Raw genomic sequence first — 20,865 nt, 5'->3', positions numbered from 1 at the left:
GGATGGAAGGGGGTTATAGCTGAAGACAGGCGAAAGGGATGGGGGTAGTGGGAGAGTAGTGAGGTAGTGAGGCTACTGAAAGTAAAACTTCTTTATTTTCCTTCACTAATTGCAAATTAAACCTTCTGAAATCACTATTAAAAAGGTTTGGGTCGTGCATGATCCACACGAGCTTTCGAGGGGTGACCACGTTTTTTCCTCTTTAAAAAGCATGGGTCATACACGACCCACAGAAGCATCTGTGTGTAGTTAAAATGCCACCTTTAATTATCATTAACTAATTAATGAATTTTTTTTCATTTTTTGGCAAAAGTTGGCCGCATAGGTGTAGGAAGCATTTCTGAAATTTCGTAGAAAAAATATTAAAAATTTGACTGAGATATTGGCGTTTTAGTACCCTTCTGGGTCGTCTACGACCCACGACAGCCAGCGAAGGTTAAGAGAGAAACATACACACATATTACACAGATCACAAAGCTTAAAAAAAAAAAAAACTAACAAAAAAACAACAAAAGAAAAACTGCATGAAGACTTAGAGGAGATGTGCAAATGCATGGATTAACCATTATTCCTGTTTACAGGTTTGGCTTCAGAAAATTAAAATGGTTTCATCAACACTCGAAGACTTTCCTTGGTATTCAAGATCAGATTTCAAGAAATATGGTCAATCACAGGCAATTGAAGTTTACAAGATTCAAGTGGGATCGACTTCTTGAAGCTTGAAAAAAAAAAGAAAGAAAAAAGAAAAGATTTTGCATTTTTTTATCATCTGAAAACAACAGCACAAGTGTACTGTAAACAGGATTTCCTGAACGATGATAAGCATGATCACAGCCCAAGCAAAAAACGAACAAAAAACAAAAAACCCCCCAAAAGCCTCAAAAAACAAACCAACCCAAAAACAAAAAAACAACAACAAAAAAACCCCAAAAACAAACAAACAAAAAAAACACAAAAAAAACACCCACCCACAAAAACAAACAATACAACAAACACAACCAATAGTGTTAAAATCCTTCATGTTACAATTTTATTTTTTACAAATTTTTCTTTCTTTTCTTGTTAGACAAAGAAAGCAAACACAAAAGAATTCAAACATTGTAAAATTCAAAGAAAAAAAGGAAGAACTGAAACTAACACACAGTGATACTGTTTATCCCATTCATCTGAAAGGTGATGTGTATGAGGACATACTGATCAATATGAAAGAAACAGGTTAAAATAAAAAAAATCACACACAAACAGGAACATCTTTTTAATCAAAGGATAAATGCTATCCTATCTCAAAACTATTCTTAGAAACATAACCCACCTGTCAAGAAACTGAACTCAAATGGAAGTGTTGTAAGACATTCACTAATATCAAATGAAAATCTTGAACGTGTCCATCTGTCAAACGCTTCTTTTGCATTCCATTCTGATCTGCTTATATTTCCCAATTCTATGAAACATGCCTTATGAATGGCCGGTATAGCTTAAACAGTTTTGTTTTTGTTGTTTTGTTTCCTTTACAGGGCAAACAGCGTAAAATCCTAAATTGAAGCATGTATGTTCAATGATGTTTTATTTCTACTAACTTTAACGGAACCTGAAGATGTAGAACAGCTGGAAATAGAGAGAGCGAGAGTGTGTGTGTGTATATATGTATGTGTGTGTGTGTGTTTCTCAAGCACACTTAATTATATTTGTGAAAGAAGGAGTGAGAGTGTTTGTTAATTTACTACTTTAATGTGCTGACAAAGTCCCTGTCTAAGGGATGGGAAAAATTAAAGAACAGGAGGAGTAAGAGACAGAGTGAGTATATATAAATACTGAAAGACTGTATATTACTAGTTGTATACCACTGTAATGTGACAGACAATCCTTGCGTGAGTGAGCCACTGAGGGTAAAATCAAAGCACAGAAGCTTCAATACCACACATACACTCACTCTCTCTTTCTTTCACACACACACACACAATGTGTTTGCATAAACAAGTGTCATGCACGTAGGTGGCAATCATACTTCAAAACAAAAGAAAACTATTTCTCATAATATAGCTTGATTTTCATGACTTTACATGCAGGGTCAAATTCAGAGAATTTCTCAATTCTGGGTAAACAAATACAGTATTACAGAATTGTAAAATGTCATGGTGCAGAATAGATACATCAGCTGAAAATACAATTTTCACTCGCATTGAAGTCTTTCCAGTAAACTTATTCTCTTTGTATTAAAAAAAAACAAAAACAAACAACATACTTAAGTAAAAAATCCATTTGATTTCTTACAAATGAAACAGCTGCTTTAACTGAAATTTGTGATTTAAACTTAGTTTAAAGACTGATTTTCCTTTTTAAGCGAGCAACAGGCCCAAACTAAGGATTCCAGATATAAAGAAATCTAACCAAGAATACCTTTTTTTTTAAAGACTTCTAAATACACTATGGTAAAGATTTAAGATGATTTGAAAGTAAAAATGCCTCATGCAATTATAAATTTAAAATGTTAGTGACAATAATTTGAAATATTGTTCATACACTGTTGAATACTCCAAATGAGCCTCTTTTCAAATGGCATTCTTAATATTTGACAAAATGCTATTTCTTTAAACTACCCACAAACAATCCTCTCTGAGCAAAATGAAAAAAACAACAACAAACACTCCAATGTATGTACATGTTAAAATACACATGGAAATGCCCTTGCAGATTATGAACTGGCGTTACTGTTCAAATTCTATACTCCCATTGTTACAGATAAATAAAATCAATCAACAACTATAAAAGGTCTCACAGCTCTAAGAAAGTCCCCATTTAATTTTTTTTGGTGGGACAGCCTGTTCAAGCCCCCCCCCCTCCTTTTTTTTGTTTTGTTGCTTGCTATCGCATCCCACTTAAATTCAAACTCAGGCAATTTAATTCATATTTGAAAATGGAAAAAAGGAATGCTAACAATAATCTGTAATTAAGCAATGCTTCATTTCTGAAGACTACTCATCAAGCAAGTCATTATTCAAACAATGTATGTGTACGGAGAAAAAAGAAAAAAAGAAAGAAAAGAAGATCAAGGCTGGATTCAGAAGAAATTCAAAGCAATTTAATGGAGAAGAACAAAAAGACAGACAACCAAGGTAAAATATAAACATACAAGAAACAAAAGTGTTCTCCCTGTATGGCCAGGATTGAAAAAACAGCAGCCACTGGAACACACTTATAAGCTATTTACATGTCAATAAATCACAAACATTAGTACCATTTCAAAGACAAACATGGTTAAACACAGAAAATAAAATAATAAATGCTCTGATTTGTGACTTCCCATACTGGGTCATATTTCTTTAATTAATGCTAAAATTTGCAAAACAGACAGATAATCTGGACAAATGCTTTAACAAACTGCAGCAAAAACAAAACAAAACAAAAAAAAAAACAACAACACAAAAAAAAACCCAGCTAGAGCAATAAACATTTATTACATATCATCTAAAAATAAAGGAAATATTTCTTTGCATTGTATATTTAGAATAAGCATGGCATGTTTACAATAACTCACCAGCACAAATAGTGACATGCACTGGGATTCTCACCTCAGAGAAAACTTTATGCCATTTTGGATAAATCTCCATGCCATTCCAGAACAAAAATCTGTAAAGTAGTGGTTATGCAGGATCACTCTATCTCCACCTAATATGTCTCTTTCTGAAACTTTTTTTTTTTTATTTTTATTTTTTAAAGAATCCCAATCGATCTGTTAAATTCCTACACTGGTGAGTCTCTGTATAGTATGTGTATGAAGACTGAATATATCTTACAAGTGATCTGGAGAAAGAAGCCCAATATATAAAATAGCAACAAAATATGCATGTTGAAGCACACACCCATACAAAAAGCAAATTGAAGCATATGCATGTTGAAGTACACACCCATACAAAAAGCAAATTGAAGCTAACAATGAAAACCAGAAGTAACAAAAATAAAATGAAAATAAAAATAAAAGTAAACAAGAGTATAAAACACTTTCAGTTCCACAAAACAACTGATCTCATTCCGAATCAAAAGCACTGGAGCAAACAAGGGAAAATATTGACAATATTGATACTGCCACCAATTTTTTAATATATTTTTTTAAGTCCAACACATGCAATACTGTTCCAATTTTTTTTCTTTCCTTCATGTTAACATTATCACCAATGTTCCTTAAAATTGAACATATGAACTGAAAACACACAACAAAAAGCACGAAAATGATGGTCCCAAATACTGTGCAAGAAACATATACTTTTTTTTTTATATACACAGAGCAGCATACCAAATCTGTTTTCAGGGATTAAAATTAATTTATTGATGTTCCAGTTTCAGCTTTTTAAAATTTTTTTTTATTTCAACGAAGTTGTATTCAAATTAATAAAGATTAAAGGTTCATAGCCCTTTACAGCCTCTATAGAGCAGTGATTCATGTCCACCGTGTATGGCTAAGCACAGGAAGGCAGTGGAGTCACCTGTGTGGGGTTAGGAAAACCGGAGTAAAGTGTCTATCCCAAGGACACAACACCATCCCCGGAACCCTGAACACTGGTGAACACTCGATCAGAAGTCCAACACCTGACCAACTCTGCCACAGCACCCCCGAAATACTCAAACTACTTTTTAAATCAAGCCTCTCTTACTTTTCTCCAAAGGTTCAAACTATTTTTCTGTCCTCAATAAATTCATTCACTATGAATTAAGACTGTTCCGGGAAAATGTCTGTACACAAATAAATTAATGAGAATTATCATACTGCATGTGATTTTTCACACTGAAAGTACTATTCAGGACATGATAATATTATGATGTACTGACAGAGTTGACACTGACAGCTTATAATGGCATCTATTCAGAATGCTGCTGTATGACTACACTGGGCATTGAAAACAGTGATCAACTGGCTGTGAGTGTCTTGTGAACATGTTCAACACTTCACCCTACCACTGCTCTGGTGTCAAGGTTTTTTCACTGAAATAATGTGCACATTCCTACAGATGCATAAACCATAAGCAACAGGAACTGACAGCATTTCCGGCTCTGTCTATTTGTATCAATTTTGAAGGAAAAAAACAACAAATCCAGTTGATTTCAGTATGCTTTTTTTTAAATTTCTGCAACAAAATAGCAGGGAAATGTGCTGAGGCTGTTAACATCCTATGGTTGAATGGGCTAACAGACTGGAAGTGAGGGTTCCAACCACAGTGTCAGTCACAGTTCACACACTCTCTCACTCTTACTGTGTGAGTTCACACTGGCACAACCATGTGGACATTACAACATTTACTGTAAAAATTTTCATCTGAGAAAGGAAAGAAAAGAAATATATAAACCACCGTAAAAATAAAACAACTTCATATCTTCAGGACCAGGTAGTGAACCACCGGGTATTCTCTTGGATACAGAGTTGTTGAAATGAACAATGAATGGAGAAGGAAGATGTGACACTGTTGTCTACAGTCCAGCCTACCACACAGAGCCAAATCATGACAGCCCTGCTAAATACAACATTTTACACAAATCTGAAGAGGAAGCAGAAGAAAAAAAATCCCTGCAAAACAACACAGTTTATGACACATTATCTTGACCACTGAGCTCCTAAAGGCCCAACAGAATAGGCTGTGCTGAGGACAATAAAAGCTCAGAGGACAAACAATTCTTTTCTTCAACAATGGGTACTAAACTTCCCCCCATTCTACCATTCAGGGATGAGGCAAAGTTCACCATACATGATGACCAAAGACCTGGTGTATGGGGAAAAAAAAATCATTTTTGTTGTTGATGTTGACCATTTATCTCCACTACTTCAGTGACATTACACTCCCAAGCCTCTCATTCCAAGTCCCTCACAGCCACACCGGGCTCATCTGCAGCAGTCCTAGCGTCAGCAGTCTACACAGAACTATCAATGTTAGGTCAATAGGCCACACTCCAGAAGAGACCCTGCACTATTGCCGAGTCACTTTGGTGGTGTTCAGTAATGCCTAATCTGATTTTACATATACAGGGCACCACTATATATATAGCTTACTAAGACACCTCCTGATGGCAATAACTGCTCAAAGTCAAAGAGCCAGACTGAGTGATTATCTCCCACCCCTGAGTGGAGACCGCTACCATGTCCCCTCAATGACAGTCCACTATGAATCTTCAAACATCTAAGACATTCACAAGACTCACCCTGAGCTGATGCACAAAATATTTTTTTATTTCACTGGATCTCGAGTGATGGTGGAAATGGTCCAGGAACAACAAAAAATATCCTGCTTGTAGTCATGTCTGGTGGCTGCATCTTCCCTCAGCTATTTCTGCCTGAGATGGCCTTTATGATTTGATTTGATTTGACATTGTTGCTTACAGTCCAGCCGAACGCACAGGGTCATATCAGGACTGCTCAACTAAAATAAAGCATTCAACTGCCTTATACAGAAAACTCTGTCACATCTAATAAACAAAACAAAACAAAAAAATCCACTTGCAGAACTACAACGACACAGTTCATGACATTATATTTTAACCATTAAACTCCTTATGGCAAATACGACTAGGCTGTGTGGAGGATGTCCGCCCTTCCGCTAATTCATCATCTCCAGATTTTAGAAAAAAAGGATAAAAAACCCACTTCAAAGCCACACACACACACACAAAAAACAAAACAAAAAAAAAACAACACATAAAGAGGCCACAGAAAAACAACACTGCAGAAAGGACAGCTAATGCCCATCCAAGCGTTAACACTATCACTACCCAATCGCCAGAGCAAAACCGCACAGATAGCATATCATACACTGCAGAAAAGATAGGAAAATATGCTTGCAGGACACAAGAAAGGGGAATGGACTGGGAAGGCAGAAAAAGCAGACAACAGCGAAGGAAAAAAAGAAGAAGAAAGAATGAAAGCAACAGAAAGGAGGAAATTTCTAGCACAGAATTTCCAGAGAGGGGGATGCTATTTATACTGAAAGACAGTCAGCATCTGATGGGGGTTCTGATCCATGTGAGAATGCCTGACTGACTAACTCTACACATTCAGGCAAGTATGGCAGTTTCTGTTGTCCTTTTTCCTGGAAGACCTGGAGCATCTGAAAAACACCAAGAGGCACTAGGACTACTGATCAACAAGAACAATCTGTGTGGGAGCAAAAAACGCAATAAGCATCCTAGTAAAGGGCTGGCAACAAGAAACTGAAGGAGGATTCAATGAAATTTGTTGGTATAGGTTCTCTTTTTCTTCTTCCCAGTTGTGAAATTTCTTTGACTCAATGAAACATCAGACCTATTTCACAGACTGAAAGTGTGAAGCCAAGAGTGTCTTCTACACTCTGAAGCCCCCCTCCATGATAATCATAACCTAACTTCTGTCATTTGATACATTACAATTTCATGGTGTTAGAGCATGCAGATAGATCCATATGACCAACACCACATCTGCTATGAAAAAAACAAAGCATCTGATACAAACAACGAAAATGACACGCTCCTATCCTGAGGCTGTGAAGCAAGAACTGAACCAGATAATAACAGCATTAATAATAAGCTTTTGATACATAAAAATATGACTTCTCAAGGTGGGGGCTGTGAACAGAAACAGAAGAAAGAAGATGACCAGACCAACATTTTCTTTTTCATCTGCAATGCAGTCACATACGCAGATTATATCTGAAAGTGAATGTCACACACTTTCAGTGTCAATGAGGTGTTATTGCATGTGGACTGATCCATACACACAAACCACATATGTTGTAAAAAAAAAAAAACAAAACAAAACCTTCACAAAACCCCACTGGTCAGGCCCTGAAAGCCCACCCTTAGGTCATGTAGAAATGTTACATTCAAAAGCTGTTCACACCAATTCTTCATGTCTTTTACTATAATTATCAAGTTAAGTTGGTTCTAGTTTTACAGAGGAAAATAAAGTAATCAAGTCCACTGTCACACAACTTTTGACAAACAGCTTGATGCTGCTGATGAGAAAGCTTGTCAGTGAGCTGCAGTAAGGTAATACAGAGCTTAAAGGTCAGGACATCAGTCAGAACTTTGAACCTGTACTTCCTTCACCGAGGTAAGACTGAGCTTACAGAACAGGATGTCAGTCACTGCTCTGTATTAGGATTTCATCTTCTTGGGATTGCATTTCTTCTGTTCAACAAAATCAGTAGCACCAATGAGAAGGAAACAAAAAGCTTAACTGTACATCAAACTCATGCTAAACTGACCTCACTTTACAGGGCTTCAGCAATCAAAGCTTTAGTGACGGTCACCTGAGAACCTTTTACACTGAAGTCGTTAGCTACAGTCAGTTAATCAAAATCAGATCACACCCAGAAAAAAAAGCTCAGTTTTGACTGTTTTAATCCCATGATGTTGGCTTTGGTCAAACTTGTCAGGAGGCTCAGATTTTTCTTAAAGACTTGTTCTGCTACATCTGTATGTATCTCGTTCAATGGAAGTCTTCCAAACTGAGAAATAAATCCAAACATAACAGCACTTTTTAAAACTCATTAATTTTATTCATGCTTAAGGTAAAAAATGATGCCACTTATAAACATTTCTGAAATCCCTCTTCAACAACCTTACCTCTGGTATTTCAGTTTAATGATTTTATGAGAAACTGACATACACACACACCCATACACGCAAACACATGCACACACAAAGTAATGAGCATTAATTCCAATCTCCCAGTCTGAATCAACTTGGTGAAGAAAGGAGTAGCAAGAAACAGAAAACCTTCACCAAGAATCTTTTAATAGATCAAAAATCTTTTAACTGATCAAATTCATTCAAATGAATTCAAAAACAAAAACCAACCAAAAAGAAAGAAACAAAATCACCCATGCAATTTAAACCAAAATACCACATTCACTAAAAGTACAAATATGTTAATGTATAGCCAACAGAAGAATTTCAACAGAAAGCTGTATTTCAGTCCATTGCCTAAATAAATGAATCAGGACTGATGAAGTCAGTATTTTATACTTATATGAGAATGAGAAAATGTATACACATATATAATCCATACAGTGTCTTGATGTACATGTGTGTGTGAAACACGGAGAGACAAACGGACGGACAGACACTCATACAGTGAAACTGATATCAGAATGCCTTTATTCTTTTGGACAATTACCATATGCTACAGACATGGATAACAAAACGTAAACATGCATCTCAAAAAACTGGATTTAGGTAATAATAACAACAAAGCAACACACCCAAAAAAGTTATTAATGCCAGATGTCATGACACCACATATAAAGAACACAGAAATCAGCCATCATGGCCAAGTGGTTATTGTCTGTGAGGATGCCAGTTCGATCCCCATCAAAGATGGGGTTTTTTTCCACCCGTGGCCAGCTCCTACCCAAAGCTGAGTGTGCTATGGGCTCAAATGAGAAGACTGGGACCACACAGCTGAGGGTCATTCACTTCAAGGATGCAGTTTTGGATCACTCAAATTTCATGACCAACACTGCAGGTTTTTGTATCTCACAGCCTGGGTGATGCCAGGATATATTTTGAGAGTACAGCCTTGTCAAGGAGTCCCAAACCTAAATGCACCCCCTACGCAGCAGCATCTTAATCACACCCAACATCATTCATCATCATTGGAATATAGAAAATAAAATGTCAGAAATTATGGGGAAACAAAAAAACAAAACAAACAAAATAAAACAAACAAACAACAACAACAACAAAAAAACACACCCCAAACAAATAAAGAACATAATTTATCATAATCATGACAACTTCCATACAATCAAAGTCTTCTTTGTATACTTTACGAATCCAGGCTGGAATGCATGAGCAATTTTAGCAGCACTAGGTTTGCTCAGCATTAAGAACTTCTCAAGTCTATGAAATTATCATACAGACTTTACAAAAATTCTTAACGATAAGCAAACTTGACGACAGCCAAGATCACTAATCATGCAACCAAACCCAGTACCTCAACTTTTCATATCGCATTAACTAAATTTAGTGCGTTCATATTTCACTTTATTCATTCCCCCCCCCCCACAACAACATGACCTACCCCTCCTCCCTCCCCCCCCCCCAAAAAAAAACATCTGAACAAAAATCTTGCAGTCTGTCTTTCCACGGAAGAACCAAACCACCATTCCTTTGTGATGTCCCTTTGTCCCAGCGGTCACATCACTTTAATACTTGTTGATGCCAAAGATGCGGACGCCATGAAGCTGGGGCAGCTTGGGAATGACGTTGAGTGCCAACACACTGGCGTTGATCAGGAAATGGACCTTGTCGTACCTGGAGTAAAAGCTGGCCAGGAAAAACCTGCCACACGTCCAGGTGCGAAAAAGTTAACAGTGATGAAGTTTTGCATCATCCAGGTAACTTATCAGATTTCGTTGAAAGCATTTCGATTCTTCTGACTTCATAACAACATGCCATAAGTGAGTGAGTGAGTGAGAGAGAGAGAGAGAGAGAGAGAGAGAGAGAGAGAGAGAGAGAGAGAGAGAGAGAGAGAGAGTGTGTGTGTGTGTGTTCATGTGCCTATGTCTCTGTATTGTGCATCTGTGCGTGTGCACATTTATGTGAGCATGCATATATATGTCCAAATATGACACAATACTTTTCCATTATCTACTAGATGAGATCATAAGGAACATGTAAGAGGTTTGGGTGGGGAGGGGGGGGGGAAGAAAGGGATGGAAAGACAGGGAGAGGGAGAGGAGAGAGAGAGAGAGAGAGAGAGAGAGAGAGAGAGAGTGAGTAAACTAATGCTCTAGAAAGAAGTGACTTACAAGACAATGGGGACTGTGGTGAGGAACTTTTTGGTGGCTGTGAACTGCTTGCCATAGTCAATCTGCTCCCACTGTGTCTCTGTGCGAGCATCCCCCTGATCGGGGGTCTCCCAAGGGGTGCCCTTCGTCACATGCAGTATCACAAACATGATCTGAAACAGTGCACATTGTAATAATTGTTACATGTGGAGTATCACAAACATGATATGAAACAGTGCACATTGTGATAATAGTTGCATGTGGAGTATCACAAACATGATCTGAAACAGTGTACATTGTAATAATTGTTACATGTGGAGTATCACAAACATGATCTGAAACCGTGCACATTGTAATAATTGTTACATGTGGAGTATCACAAACATGATCTGAAACAGTGCACATTGTAATAATTGTTACATGTGGAGTATCACAAACATGATCTGAAACAGTGCACATTGTAATGACTGTCAAATTGACTCACAGTTCAAACATGGGTAGCATGTACTGGTGCTAGGCCTCCCTCACAAGATTTTTTTTTTGTTTGTTTTTTTTGCTTTTGATTTTTATGATTCTACATTTCAGATCACTTGATGTTTGTAGCTGAAGTAGGGCAGAATAACGATTGAGATAGAAAGCTACCAGTGGCTGGTCAATCATGTGTTGTGAAGTATGTTGATGTCTTGTCCTCTATACACATATCTGACACTGTTGATTATAGTCCAGCCAACTGCACATCACCATATCAGGACTGCCCAACTAAATAAAAATTCAACCATGTTGAATACAAAAACCTATCCCTTATCTAAGGAGAAAAAAACACCAGCAAAACAACACAGTTCATGACACATTACCTTAACAGTAACTACATATTTACATCCAACTCTCACAGATATACTTGATGCTGTACTGTATTCAATCAATCCAGTCAAACACATACTGACATAATGTACAGAAATCTGCCTTCAGGCGTGTCATGTGAGAGGGACATAAAATGCTAAAAAAAATATATATAAAAAAGGAAAGAAAATGACAGACATTTCATCACAAGAATAAGCAGAATTTAAAACCAAAGTGAAAAAACACACACTCACATGATCTATTGCAGGGGAGGGGGTAGGGGGTGGGGGGAGAGAGGCTGCAAGAAGGGAGGGAAGCAAGGATGTTGCACAATCACCATCACAGCAATTCTAGTTATCACACTGTAATATGAACAGTAAAAACACAAAAATTTCACAGACAAATATACTAGTCTTAAAAACAAAATCTACCTTTAAAACTAAACTTGATTTTAAATTACCTGACTGGGGGACACACGAACACACACACACACTCAGGGCAAAAGTGCAAAGCTTGTATGAAGTAACTTTTTAGTAAGCAGTGAAAAAATTACTTCATTTAAAAGAAATACTCAGTGTATAAATCAGTTTATCTATTTCAATACTCACGATGTCATGCAAAACATTGGTGAGAGTCCAGGCAATGGCAACCGAGAAGAAAGGCACAGAGAGGATGAGGAGATGGGCGAGGAAGATGAGGATGATGTAGGTGACCCAGATCCCTTTGCTGTTGTAGACCGAGTGGGTCGGGTTGTTGTCGCTGTGTGCTACGCCCACGTTCATTCTGGCAGCTGGTGAGTCCTGTCGCAACGGGTCACCGCAATCTCATAATACTCTGCAATCAGAGAGGACATGACATTGCTGACAGCTATCGAACATGTCCACACCCAGCATGACAATCATGAAGAGACATGAGAAATTCTGGCGCCATCATCTACAAACCAACTACCCTGACAGGCTGAATGTATTTGACTAAAACATGGGATGGTGCCCTTAAGTCTCACCATCTTTCTGCACTTAACTGAAGCTTGCACAGTAGTGTTGATGTGCAACAGTCTTACAGACATATTTACAAGCAAACATATGGTCGAAAACAGAGAGAGAGAGAGAGAGAGAGCGACAGAGAGAGAAAGTAGTAGTACTAGTAGTGTATGTTACATAAAAACAAGCCATATTTCATGTCATATTTTACATTACCTTTCATCCTTGAAAATGGTCTATAGAACAAACAGGATATTTCTTCTTTTTTTTTTGTTTTTTTTGGTTTTTGTTTTACTATCATTGTGTTTTTTTTTTTTTTTTTTTTTTTTTTTTTTTTTTTTTGGGGGGGGGGGGGATCTTTTTGTTTTTTGTTCAAACAAACTACCCTGCAATCTGCTAACACAGTCTTTTAAAGCTATCTTGGTCCAATGCCACATCACAACTTGCCACTTGTGTATCTGAGAAAACATACTGAAATACTAGGTTTCAAGGTAAAAGCTTTATTCACACAACAGCACTGCATGCTGGATGGGAAAGGGAGAGAGGGCAGAAACCAATTACAAGGTGGTTTTTTTTTTTTTTTTTTCAATTTTGTTATTTGTTTTACTATTTTATCACATTTGTAACTTATGACGTTATGTAACAAATCCAGAAAAACTGAACACAACAAATCACATGTGATACATGGTTTTAAACGTATACGCACACTTGACTATTTGATCTTGAACCAACTGTTATTTCCATGTGTCCACATAAAAAGCAGGCTGCGTCACACTCTTCTTGTGCGTTTGAGACAAAGCCAGATCTGAACACTGTTCTCTTCCTCAACATGGAAAACTTTTCTCTTCCTCAAATTTGTATGAACACCTAATATCTACATGAAGCTTGATGGATGCTTACCAACATGCATTCTCTCCTATATCAAGTACTACATTCCATATACATTATAAATTCATGCACAAAATATACCCCATGGCCACAACCACTTAATAGAGTGACACAGGCACATGCTCTTCTTTCTTTCTTTTTGTGTGTGCTATTTTTACATATATATATATATGTGTGCGTGTGTGTGTGTGTGTGTGTGTGTGTGTAAAGGACAGGAAGAGAAAGTATATATATATATATATATATATATATATATATATATATATATATATATATATATATATATATATGCCTCTGTCATTTGTGTAACTCACTGTAAGAAATAGTCTTCAATTATACATATTTCTACTTAAGTTATTTTAATCAAACCTGTATATTTCTATAATTAGAGAGAGAATGAGAGAGACAGAATGAGAGAGAGACACACACACACACACAGAGGAGAGAGAGAGAGAGAATCAAAACACACAAACTGCTGGAGCTTTTGATGCACAGCTTCTTTTCACGGCATGTCCCTATTTCTGAGGGTCCATCGAGCACATGCATTTGAATTGTCACTCATCAAGTCATTATGTATACTTTGGCTGAACCTTCACCTTCCCTTCTGGGCCTCTCAATGGCTTGAACCACAAGTAATGTACCAATTACATCACATTAGCCAACATATTACTATGACAGTATGAATGTGTAGTTATCAAAACTACTTCAGAATAATTTTTGTGTTGCGTTCTGGCCGTCCTTGTGTGTGCACAAAGAGAGAGACAGACAGACAGACAGAGAGATGGGTAGAGAGAATGAGGCAAAACTCTACATGTTATAAAATCATATCCATGTATAATGTCCCAAAATGTCCCATATACCTAGGCCCGGATTTGTCTTTACATGCATACATGTATGACTGTATGTCTATGAGCAAACGTGCATGTGTGTGTGTTTGTTTGCCCCTGCATATAGCAGACAATTGATTGAATGATATGGATACTTATATAGCACCTATCCTTGGTCGGAGTCCAACTAAGCGCAACAATGTTGCAAAACATGACTGATAACACCCCCACCCCCCTTACACCCTACTCCCCTGTCTCCTAGTGAGATAAATCTAAACCACCCTATGCACAGGTGACAAAAGAACACACACTTGTTTAGGTCAACAAAAAATTCATTCAATTTGATTACACAACTGAGAACTAATTCCAATGACGTCAGCATTTTGCCAGTTCACATACACTCACACACACAGTACATATACACACAGATCAACAGTCACACACACACACACACACACACAGTGCATAGTGTCCTTTCAAACTTCACCATCACAGTGCTTATATTCTTTCTCATCATCACCATCCTCACATCCAACAAACACATCATCAGTGATGTCACATCTTTGTTCTTACAATCAACTCTTTGTACTCATATGAAAAAGGCCTGATTCATTAGCTGTATGAAGGGGCCCAGAACTGTAGCAATGCACACAATACTGACACTGACAGTCACTTTTCTTCACCTTACACCACTATGTATTCTGATACTAATTCACACTTTTCTTCACCATACACCACTATGTATTCTGATACTAATTCAATTTAACACAGAATATATGTGAGAGGGTGAAAAGGTGAGTTTGCTGAGTTTTTGTTAGTTTTGAGTGGGCATTCACAAGCGATCAAGTTTTTTTTTTAATTCAAACACAGCAGCTTTAGCAGACATTGTCCAGTGTTGGAACCATGGTACAAAGATTACTGTCAATTCCAATTCTGCATAAATCACTGAATACTACTAGCACCACCATTGCTACTACCCTTCCTTCTAGTCTTGTATCTCATTTATCGCAACACACACACAGACACACACTACAAATTCTAATATCACTTAAAGTGGAAGACGTTAAACTGAAGACTACTACTACTACTACACATTACAATTTTCCAGAAGTACCACCAGCATTAGCACTTTCACACAAACCTCCCCCACTTCATCCACACATATACGATCAAAAGTGTAGTGGTGTCATATGCCATAGGGAAGTGTACGGTATATATCTTAAGTTTAACTCTTTCTATACTAAGGTATGCTGTTGCGTACCTCATGCGCACAATGCTTCGTTTCTGTGGTATGCTATAGGCTAATAGCGTACCGTGAGTTTTAAATTTCGTAGTTCATAGGTTTGCAAAAGTTAACGGCACAGCTCTGTTCTACAGTCACCCAGAAGTGCACCTGTACTTTTATTGTGGCTGAAAATGCCTTTGAGTACAATACATGTGAGCGTACATCACCCTTCTCACTCGCTCACTCGACAAGATGGCGTCACCGTCAACTTTGGCAAGAACTGTGGCTCAAAGTCGAATGCAAACTGATTTCACAGTGGATATCCACTGTGCATATGTATTTGCCCATTCATTTGCTACAGTTAGGAAGTGTCTATAGCAATGAGTATGGTCACAAAAGACCACATTTGTAAAATATCTGTTATATGAGAAAAACTGACCCCCTTTAAATCAATTGTGAAAAACACTGATTTTTTTTTCAAAATATGATAAATCAGTCAATAATTGAGTGCTTTGAAACTTCGCGAAATGTTAGTCCATTCTATTCTTTGTATCATCACAAAATTTCACCACTGTATGTAATAGCATTCTTTTTTTTTTTTTTTTTTTTTTTTTAAAGATATTTTTCTTGTAACATAATCAAACAGCCAGTACAGAGAGTATAATGAAGGAAATCATTGGGCAGTATAGAATGAGTTAAGAAAGAGTTTATACACCAGTTTTAAATCATTTATGAGAGACGTATGTGTGTGTGTGTGTGTGTGTGTGTGTGTGTGTGTGTGTGTGTGTGTGTGTTGTTTTAGTTTGTAAATAAGGTTTTGTTACATCTTTCCATATCCTCACAGTGGATTTGTAAAGGAGAATTCAAGCCACAGAAATGAAGTGGCATCACAAGATACTAAAACATCAGGTACCGTACACTGATCACATCACCAATAAACAAAAGCGCCACACTATCAAGCATCACATGGAACCTTATGAAGATCTGCTGACATCAGGGAAGAAAAAAAAAGTTTTTCTTGTTGCCAGCATGGCCAATGTAACAAATCCAATGGTCTTGCAAAATTAATCCTCCAATGAACAACAGAGTGAGGGGAAGACAGAATAAAATGATGAATTGAGAATATTGTAGAATGGACAAGAAAATCATCTGCAGAGACCCAGGCTTTGACACATAACAAACAGACCTGAAGGAATCTGGTGAACAGTTCTGGGCAGCACCACAATGACTCTTCATAGAGTTGATGGAGAAAAAGACTTTTTTCTCTCCATTTTCCATGCCATAATTTCAGCGGTATTTACCCCACCCTCCCATGCCATACATGCCATTCCCACAAACTGCTGCACCTATGTTTATCTCCCACAGTCCCAGCACTGGCAGTTCAGAGGGAACTATCGATGTCAGGTCACCAGGAGGCCAAACACTAAAGGTGTCTCTGTACTGTTGCTGCATCACTTCTGTGGCGTTCAACAATACCTACTTGTTCACTTAAACAATACTCCGCTTTCACTACAGGAATGTTACACCATGGTAGAAAAAGTCCAATGGTCAAAAGTTACATAAGAATATACAGAAAATGTATGGTTTCATGGGAAAACATTACCATAATGATTTTCAAAAAAGGCAAATCATTTCTCTAATCTGCAGATGGAAAATGAATTGTTTTAAGACAAAATATGTCAGTAATGTTTCTTGCATCTGTGGTGCTCACACAACAGCCGATCATATACCAACTTGCGATATGTTGAAGTCTCACATCCCTGAACTGAAATCAACATCAGTGTTGACGATCTTCAGCAGTCCATTGCTCTTGTATGACTTTTTCAACTCCTTGTTAAGTAGTCCAGTTGTTTCACTGTTATAGTTGTTATTTTTTCATTTGAAATATATTATACTATTATGCTTTAAAAACAAAATCTTTTTTTTTTAAACAAAACTTAAATAAATCATTTTCTATATGTAACACACACACACACTTTAACTTACTCGCATGTGTACACAGTAATTTCCCCACCCCCTCCACACACTCGATTTTTTTCCAGCCCTCTCTATCACTTACAGTAAAAAGATGTTAACTAAAGAACGAACTAACAATACTTCCTTGCTCACTTACTGCCCACTATGTCCTCTCTCTCATGCTGAGCAACAAGAAATATTGGACTCTTCTGTTGCTGTTTCTAAAACAATGAGTTTTGATGAGACTTGGTCATTAGCTCTGTGCCCAGCCCCTAACCTGGAGGACCAATGAATCACGCTTTCTCCAGCCTCTGTACTTCAACCTATCCTGCTTGGGTGGCCCTACCAGGAGCGCAATCTCTTGTCTAGGGAGCACAAAAGGTCCCCACCACAATAAGGGGGCAATCCTTTGGGCACCTATTCATAGGTGGTCAAAGATGGAGGGTGTTCAGTAAACAATGTCTTTCCAAATTCAGCATAAGATGCAGGACACCAACTAGTGAGCACCATACTAAGGAGAATAATTGCTTAGTTGGTGGAGCTAAAATGAGTGAGTGGTGGTGAAGTTGATGACAATTATGCTACGGAGCTCCTGTTAGGTTTTATACAATTCCGTTCATACAATATATATATATATATATATATATAGTTCCAGCACCATCCAAACAGATCAGAGACACATGCAGTAATGGTCAGGAAATGTAAACAAAAGTCCCAAGGAGACATCCATGAAGCAGATGACCCTCACATCCTCCCTATTTGAGCCCATAGCGCACTGATTCAACTGTGCACAGAAGCTGGCCCCAGTCTGAGCCTTTAATATTGCCTGTACTTGAATCTACATCTCCCAGTCATCATTCTGACCACTCTAACGCAAACCACTTTGTTATGGAGACTACAGTATTATTGAATTATAACATTCAAAAGCTATCATTTCTCAGCACATCATACCATTGCCTACTTCCTTTTAGTTGACAAAATGCCACAAATGATAAATCTAAAATCTTATACAAATTGTGTGGGTTTTTTGTTTTTGTTTCTGAGGTGTGGGGGTAGGGGGGGGGGAGTGTCCATAATTCAGTTTTATATAATATCGATATTGTTGAGCCATGTAAATAATAATCTTGTTTTCCTTGATTACCAGTTACTATTTGATCATTAGTCATTTTATTGTATACTATTTTTAAATATTATATTATGTACAAATCAGATGAGAATAAACCATCCATATAATCATGTGCTGAAATAATGCACAAGAATAGCATGAATCAGACAAATGGGTATATATAAACAAAGCAAATATGAAACCAAACAATCAGATGGTATGAAAATAAACTGATTTCAAAGCAGAGGATCTCACTACATTAACAGATAACTGCATCTCAAAGGAATTAACATTCATAAAATAGCTGATGCATTAGCCATTTTGGCTTTCATCTACATGGGAGTGTTTTCTGTTTCTCTTTTTGTAGTTCATTCTGATAAAACATTTATTAAGGATTCATTAAATAGCCAATCAGTGATGTCCTAACATATGCCTGGACACTGCTGACTGGTGCATGCAACACACATCAATCTCAAGTATATAATCATGCGCGCACACACTCACACATGTATATATATATACACACACACACAAAATAATAACTGGGGGGTGTGACTGAACACCATTTTGGGAAATCCGGGCAAAATCGGTTAAAGGTCCTTCATCTCATACATGTTCAGCATCTCTTTGGATAAATGTTATTGAAAAACAATTGCAAGATGAGACTCTGTGATTTATTAAGCGTAAAATAACTTTTCTGAAACTATGTCCTTTGATTATTAGTAACCACGCAATTTCAAGTTCTCGACTTACTTGATGCATTTCCGACTGAAATGTTTATTCTTCAGAAAACTGACTGTGCTGCGTCAGTTAAAAAATCCATTCATTCCATTGTTTATACCACTTTCATACTGCCGAGTGAAATCTAAAATTTAACACTTTCAAATTGTGGAATGATCAAAACCGATGACACTGATTCTCGAAACCATTTTGCGGTTTGCCTCAACAATGGCATGCGCCTGTCGGCATCATTTCTAGTTTCTTTTCAATATCATGAACGCAAAAAAATCACAATCATTTATACCATGAAAAGATACCGTTTTCTGTCATTCAACGGTGTTCCTGAACTATAAAGCAGGCTAGCAGACATCAATATAATAACACAAAACTTACTCTCAAATCTGATTCGCCAGGAATGAAGAATGATGTGTGTACTTCTGTCGCGACCGGATGTTGATCGCGGGACTTGATTTGCGATTAAAAAAAATTCCCACCGGAAATTTGTCGAATACTTCTGATGAAAACCGATCCTCCAGCATCCCGAAATTGGAATATGCTGTCAAAATTAGAATTGGAATGCTCAAAACCTAATATTTCATGTCTAGTTGAGCCCTTTCACTGCCTTCAAGTAAATCAGAATGATCAAGAAATGCGACTTCTCCACTTAGTCTGTGGGGATATTATCTCTCTCTGAGTTCCGAGTTCTGTTTCGAGCGCGCGCGCGCATACACACCCATCCACCCCACACATACACACAATTCACACAAACACACGCACGCACACACACAGGCACGCGCGTGAGCCACCACGCTGCAGTTCAGTTGACAAGCATGCTGACACGTAGGCAACTGTTGCCATGGTGAACAGACCTGTGGGAACAGAACCACGTACTGCCCCAATTTGATTATCGGATTGGAGAGCTTGACGAACACCTTGTGTGTGTCACAACGCGCCGCGCGTGCGTGTGCACGTGTGTGTGTGTGTGTGTGTGTGTGCGTGTGTGTGTACATGCATGCGCGCGCGAGAGTTTGTGTGTGCTTGATTTTATCTCGCATCTGTTTTTTTATGTGTAGTGTTGGGCCTGTGAACATTAATTTTTGTTTGTGCTTTTATATAGATCTGTGAGACTGCATATCTGTTCTGTTGCGAACAAAACTGTTTTGTTTGCTTTTATTTAGTACTTTGATTCATACATTTACTTGTCTATTTATTTACTTTTGTATCTTATTTTACTTCATTTCTTTTTATTTTACCTTAAAGCCAGATACGTGGTGTAGTGTTTATGGACTTGCTGCGGAATGCAGTCACGCTTCCTCAAGTAACTGAACTGTGTGTGTGGCCTCAGTTGCATGCAGGTCCTTGGAGCTTTTGTTTTTTCTTCATTCTTTTTTTTTCTTAAAAAAAAAATTCAATATATTATTAAGTGCCCAATACACGTGTATTACTTCAATGGCCAAAAACAAACAAAAACGACTTACAACAACACTTGAACAACAACAAAGAAAGAGAGAAGAAAAGCAACCCTACTCATTCACAATTCTTTGATATGTGTGCTTTTATAGTTGTGGACAAT

At 37.5% G+C, this 20,865-nt stretch overlaps 1 protein-coding gene across 2 annotated transcripts; it reads right to left on the bottom strand.

Moving 5' to 3' along the window:
- Nucleotides 1–1,002: 1,002 nt before the first annotated feature.
- Nucleotides 1,003–19,828, bottom strand: LOC143293505 (ORM1-like protein 2). 2 transcript variants are annotated; one of them, XM_076604405.1, is made up of 4 exons: nucleotides 19,686–19,828; nucleotides 12,200–12,425; nucleotides 10,773–10,924; nucleotides 1,003–10,302 (listed from the first exon to the last, which is right to left on the bottom strand). In XM_076604405.1, the coding sequence occupies exons 2-4, from the start codon at nucleotides 12,371–12,373 to the stop codon at nucleotides 10,167–10,169; spliced, it is 462 nt and encodes a 153-aa protein (XP_076460520.1). In that variant the 5' UTR covers nucleotides 12,374–12,425; nucleotides 19,686–19,828; the 3' UTR covers nucleotides 1,003–10,166. The 2 variants fall into 2 exon arrangements, with proteins under 2 accessions (XP_076460520.1, XP_076460521.1); XM_076604406.1 differs by lacking the exon at nucleotides 19,686–19,828 and adding an exon at nucleotides 13,278–13,399.
- Between the last annotated feature and the right edge of the window lie 1,037 nt (nucleotides 19,829–20,865).

Source organism: Babylonia areolata, chromosome 19, assembly GCF_041734735.1.
Source record: "Babylonia areolata isolate BAREFJ2019XMU chromosome 19, ASM4173473v1, whole genome shotgun sequence".
NCBI lineage: Eukaryota > Metazoa > Mollusca > Gastropoda > Neogastropoda > Buccinidae > Babylonia > Babylonia areolata.
The sequence above is the reverse complement of the archived record's forward strand: the minus strand, read 5'-3'. Positions and strand labels throughout refer to the sequence as shown.